Below are 6,583 nucleotides of genomic sequence, written 5' to 3' on the forward strand. Positions count from 1 at the left end.
ATTGGTTGTGGCGATGCCGAGAGGAAATTGGGTGCAAGCTCGGACAAGTTCTGGCCTGAAAATGTACTTAGCTCCGATCCAATAACTCTCAGAATATCAGAATAAAAAGTTTTTTCGGAATCCAGGATTTAAACTCAGATGTAAAGAAACACAGCGTTACATGTGCCGGGAGTTGTGCATCTTCCCCGAACTCACCGCTCAGGAGTTTGAAGGCGATGCTGCAGCGCAGACTGAGTACCATCACCGTTAGTAATGCCTTGGGCTCCATGTCCCCCACAACATCGCCTGCAAAGCGCCGGGAGAAAGCAGCATCTCAGCACTTTGGGCAGCTTCGTGCACCCGGAGTCTCCATCTCGCCTCCGCCGGGGAAAAAATGCAGCAAATCCGAGCAGGAAGCCGTGAGGAGATGGGAAGATTTGGTGAGACTCGCTCCCCCTCTCTCTCCCGCACACACTCTCTTTCTCTCCCTGTTCCTTTCTAAAGGGTCTGCTTCCACGCCACTCTCCCACTTTCTTTCCTCGAGCCCTTTACCCCCTGTCTACCCCCTCTCTTTCAATCTCCTCCCCCTTCTGGTGCTTGCTTGTCTATCTCCTTATCTTCTTGTATCCCACAATTTCACTTTCTATCTTTTGAATCTATCTTTTCCTCTCTCTATCCGTTTCTTTATCTCCCCCCTCTCTGTGATTCATTCTCCCTCTCCCTCTCTCCCTCTCTCTTTCTCTCTCTGTTTCTGTCTCTGGTGCAGTGGGACTGCAGGAAGCCAGCTGTTCCTAAAGATCAGCACTTTTTAACCATTACAGAAGGAACAGCAGAGGGAGTCTGATCAATAAACCAATTAACCAGAGAACAGTTTAAAAATAACACCAAAAGATGTAAGTCTGTTCCCAATATATTAATCGTATTAATTTATAGAGGTTCACAGTTGTGAAAATGGTTAAAGGAAAGCAAAATTCAGTAGCTAGACCCTTAAACCAATAGGAACTGCAACAAAATATAGATATGGTATAGAACCCAGAAATTATTATAGTATTTAAAATTGTTGGGAGCCTGTATGGCAACACTCTGCCTGCTCGTTTAAAGAGGGGAGAGGGGATAAACTAAATTGGAGGTGTTCAGAACCTTGTTACATGCATGGCAACCCTTTACCTCATCTCCTGAACATTTGTCTTCCTGCAGGAAGAGCTTTGTTTATTTTACTCTTTAGCCTGGGAGAAACCAAGGGAGAAATTTATTTCCACTGGCAAGAGGATTAGTTATCGAATAGTAAAAAGATTTATGATTATTGGGAAGGAAAAGAGAAGAGACTGGAGAATTGTCTTATATACCGTTGTTATGAGCTGAAATTCACTGCCTGAAAGGGCAATGGAAACAGATTCAACAGTAATTTTCAAAAGAGTAGAGCATATAAATGTGAATATTTAAAATATGCATGGCTACAAGGAAAGAGAACTGGTGTGTTGAAGTTTTTCACAGAGTTGGCTTAATGAGCTAAATAATCCCACTGTGCCGTATGGTTCAATGATAACAGGGAGAGTTTTATCTTATTTTCGTATTTCCTTATGACATGGAAGGAGGCCATTCAGTTGATTAAATCAGCGTTGGCTCTCTGAATATTCCCATTAATGGTATTTGCCCACATTTCCTTGTAACATATTCTCTCTCATATGCGCATCAACCCCTCTGTGATTCTCCCAACGGCCACCAACACTGAGGATAATTTACAGGTCAATTAACCAGCGGGACTTTGGGATATGGGAGGACACCAGAACACCCAAAGAAAACTAAGAGGTCAGAGGAAGGGTGTGCAAACACAGACTACACTGGATGTCACAGTGGGGCGGCCCAGTGGCACAGTGGCAGAGTTGCTGCCTTACAGCGACAGAGAACCAGGTTCGAACCCAACCATTAGTGCTGTCTGTACGGAGTTTTACGTTCTCCCTGTGACCGCGTGGGTTTTTTCCCGGGTGCTCCGGTTTCCCCCTAGATTCCAAAGACGTACAGGTTGTAATTGTCTTATGTAAATTGTGATTTATCCCTAGTGTATAGGATAACGCTAGTGTACAGATTGATCGCTGGTCGGCGTGGACTCAGTGAGCCGAAGGGACTGTTTCCATGCTGTATCTCGAAAGTAAAGTCTAAAGCCAGGATTGAATCTGGGGTTACTGCAGGTATGAGGCAGCCACCTGTACACTGTGCTACTGAGAACTCTGCTGTGAAACAAACTTTTAAACTGTTGGGTCTATGGGAATGTGAGTACAATTCTATGTAAACATATAATGGATATTGAAAGACTCTGCAGGTTTACTTTGAGAGCAGTGCAGAGTTGCAGGAAATTCTCCTTTGTTTTAATGTAGAATATTTTAGTCCCTTGACTTTGATTAGTGCCTTGGACACTTATCTCTCATTTCCGCACCCCTGTTTCCTTATCCCTTTACCCATCTCCCCTCCTGATCCTACTTTTCTTCCACACCTCTCTCATAGTTACCATATCAATACACCCAGTTCTCTTTACAAATCTTTCCACAAATATTAACTCTGCAAGCAGCACAATGATGATCATAAATCTGATGCAGGTTTTTTTTTTGCTGGACTCTACATTGTCGTGTTGACAGATACCAGAGGTCATTCAACGGATAAATAATGTCTAAATCAGTCATTCCCATCGAGATACCATGCATCTGCCAACCCAGCACAGTGGAGCAAGCACTAATGCTGACAGAGGTTTTATCCTTCATGTTGCATGTTATATTGAGGCTTCATTTGGCTGCCAGTCAGTAACCAGGGAATCTCCCTGGTCAATGTCTATTCCAAAACAGCTTTGCTGGCCTTTTACCTAACTGTTGTGTTTGGGGAATTTGCTATGTGCTTCTACAGTAGTCTTGCTCTTCATCTTGAATAACTGGGCTGTTTCTGAGAGATATGCTCTGATCCTTCATAATGCACAGGAACAGGACGAACAGATACTTTGTGCAAATCATCCCATTCTCTCAATTCCCCTCCTCATGAACATAAACAGTAGTCTGAATTGCATATTCCAGACCTATTTCCACAATTTGTCATTTTTGCCCTCTCTTTTATCATTGCGTCACTTAGAAAGCATTCTGGATTTAATTTCCTTCCGGCCAAAGGCTAAAATAAACAAAGCTCTTCCTGCAGGAAGACCGAAATGTTCAGGAGCTGATGTAAATGCTTGCCATCCACATAACAAGGCATCTGTTGTTTGCTGCCAAACTCCTGGACCTGAATCGGCCATGAAGGAAGTGAAATATAGAACAATCAGCAGATCTGTCACAGACAAGAGGTTCAGTCATATCCATAGTGCCAAGAAAAATGAAACTGCCTTCTGTCATGGCACCATTTTGAAGAAGATCTTTATTCTTTGTTTCCAGACTAATATTTATCTTCGATAACATCACAAAAACATAATCCGATCGCATTGCTTTTTGTGGGAGCCTGCTATGTACAAATCGGCTGCTGCAGCATTGAATACAAATTTTAAAAGTTACTTTCAAAGAGCTTTGCTGAGTCCTGAGATCACGAAAGTCATTATGTATAAGCAACATATTTATTTACACGGCAGTATCGTAAACCATTGTGGATTTTGGGGATGCGTTGACCTCTGAACACTCTAACCAATCATGCGTCAAATCTCACCAGACTCACCAGTTTCTTAATCTTCCTCCGAAACTTGAAAACGCAGAGGCAAAATAAGGAAGTGTGGAGTACGCAAAAAACCATTTGAGTCATTAATCTCGTTCCCCCCAGACCACATGTCTGTTCATTTTCTTAAAGCTTTTCCACCCATTTTACCACCAAATTTATACAAATGCAACGGAATTTCTATCTTTGCCTTCTTTGGGGAAATGATCCAGTAATTCTGTTATCATTTTTGTAATCCTTGTTCACTTCTCAACAAATATTAATTAAAATATTTTACAATACTTCGAAATGGCTCTGAACTAGCTGCTGTCATGATTCTGTACCCTGTACATTACTCTTCAGGATATGGTCTTCCTACTGTTGGTTGGGGTCAGAGGATCATTCCCTCTTAGTTTTTGTTGGTTACTCCTTTAAAGGAAATGTGTATGGGAAAGGATTATCCTGTTTCACAATGCAACTGGAGGTTGGAGGGGACTTGGTTAAGACTCACACCCCTGATATGTCATCAGGCCTTATAAACCCCTCTCAAGGATATTTGCGGTATGGAGGTGTTGCACTGTTGACAGTACCCTCAGTTACTGTTAAATTGGAGAGTCACTGTTCACAAATGACCCCACGGGTCTATTCAAAGAAGAACAAGGGAATTCACATCAACATCTGGCCAATTTTGCATATTTCCTTGCAATAGAGAAGGAAGCCATTTGGCTCATCAAGTCAACGCCATTTTGCAAAGCAACTCCATTCCCCCACTAATGTTTAGTGGTCAATCAACTTCACTGAAGCAGATTACTTGTCTATTCAATAGGGAATCGGATAGACATCCAAAGGATAAGGGCAAGAGAATCAAGGAAGGTTATTGCACAGAAGGAGGCCATTCAACCCATGGTGATTGCACTGGTTCTCATCCAGAGGAGCTAACTAATGCCACACTCAAACCTTATCTTTGGAACTTTGCAACATTTTCCTCACCATATATATATTTATCACTCTTGAATTGAACCTTACTTGACCATATCTGAAGGCTGCACATTCCAGAGACCAACCAAACATTGAGTGAAAATGTACCTTCTCATGTCACACTTCTTTCTCTTTATATATCTGTCCCCTAGTCTTGAACCCAAAGGGAACAACTGTCTATTTTCCACTCTGTACCGACCCCTCTTCATTTTATATGTTTAGTTTAGTATAGTTTAGTTTTGGGACACGGCATGGAAACACCGAGTCCCCGCCAACCAACGATCACCCTTACGCACTAGTTCTATCCTACACACTAGGGGCAATTTACAGAAGCCAACTAACTTATAAACCTGCACGTCTTTGGAATATGGGAGAAAACTAGAGCACCCAGTGAAACCTCACTTGATCATAGGGAGAACGTACAAACTCTGAACCCAGGTCTCTGGCGCCATAATTCAGCAACTCCATCACTGTGCCACAATGTAGCCCTATCTTCTATGCTTCTATCAAATCTCCGCTCCACCTTCTCCAATGAAAACAGCCCCAGTATCTCAATCCATTCTCCTAAGTGTAGTCCTAATCCTGGCATTCATTCTCGTAAATCTTTTCTGGGCCTCTGTAATATCTTCACATCCTCTTAAAGAGGTGATCAAACTTGAACACCATATTCCAGCATCCATATTTACTAAACGTTCACCAGGACATCCTTGATTTTATACTCAGTATTTTATTTTCTCAGCTCAACCACTACTGACATGCCCCATTTCCCTCTACATCTACACCCTTTTTAGACTTAGACTTAGATCCTTTATTTGTCATTCAGACCTTTCGGTCTGAACGAAATGTCGTTGCCTGCAGCCATACATATAATAATAAACAACAAAACACACAATAAACACAAATTAACATCCACCACAGTGAGTTCACCAGGCACCTCCTCACTGTGATGGAGGCAAAAATCTTAGGGTTATTGTCTCTTCCCTCCTCTTCTCCCTCTGCGCTGAGGCGATACCCCACCGGGCGATGGTAAGTCAGTCCCTCGGCTCACTGAGCTCCGCGAACGGGCCGGTTCAAGCTCCGCGGCCCGGGATGGTCGAAGCTGCCGCCCTCCAGTCCAGCGGATGCAGCTGTCGCCACGGGAGCTCCGGAAAACAGGCACCAGCCTGTGACCCGCGAGCTCCCGACGATGTCGTCCACTGGCCCGCGGCCGAGCCCCGGATTCAGCGTCGCCGCCGCCAGAACGCCGCCTCAGCTACCGGAGCACCGTCTCAGCCCCGCGCCAGGCCGCCCTCACTGGAGCGCCGTCCCAGCCCCGAGTCGTGCCGCTGCCACTGGAGCGCCCGAACGCCGCCACAGTTCGAAGACGGCCAGCCTCGCATTGGTGAGTCCTGGCTGGCTCTGCCTCCGGAGCCTCGAGGTCGGTCGCAGGTTGGAGGCCACCAGCTCCGCCAGCTCCGCCATTAGGTCTCAGCACAGACGGAGGCAAAGAAGGGGGCATATAACAGAAAGAGTCGCATTCCCCCGAAGGGAGAGACAGAAAACCATGTTTCAGCCCCCCCACACACACACACACATAACACAACCTAATAACCAAAAATGTAACTAAACAGGACAAAAAAACAACAAAAAAGTAAAAACAGACGGACTGCAGGCGAGCCGCAGCCATTCAACAGCGCCGCTGTTGAGAAGAGTATACATTATTCTATATTGCTTTTTCTCATTTTTCCTATAAAAACATCCACATTAAACTTCATCTGACACATAATAAATTCAATAGGCTGAATGATGTCAATTTGTGCTGTAACAATTGTTTCATTCTGTAATCTTACACTTACTTGTGGGGCCTTGCTGTCCACAAAGTTGGCCACTGTGCTCGCCTACAAATCAATATATATGCTCAAATTAATTAAATTTTGAAAATTGGCTTTGAAGCACATTAGAGTATGCCGAAGATGTAAAAGTTCAA

At 44.0% G+C, this 6,583-nt stretch overlaps 1 protein-coding gene across 1 annotated transcript in view; it reads right to left on the minus strand.

Annotated features, from left to right (window-relative positions):
- LOC129712363 (layilin-like) overlaps positions 1-6,314 on the minus strand; it is a 28,973-nt gene extending 22,659 nt beyond the window's left edge. The window contains exon 1 of the mRNA XM_055660721.1: positions 196-6,314. Within this exon, the coding sequence (XP_055516696.1) occupies positions 196-268 (73 nt within the window). The 5' untranslated portion in view covers positions 269-6,314. The remainder of the gene's footprint in view (positions 1-195) is intronic.
- Positions 6,315-6,583: the final 269 nt, after the last annotated feature.

This window comes from Leucoraja erinacea, chromosome 32 (genome assembly GCF_028641065.1).
Source record: "Leucoraja erinacea ecotype New England chromosome 32, Leri_hhj_1, whole genome shotgun sequence".
Taxonomy (NCBI): Eukaryota; Metazoa; Chordata; class Chondrichthyes; order Rajiformes; family Rajidae; genus Leucoraja; species Leucoraja erinaceus.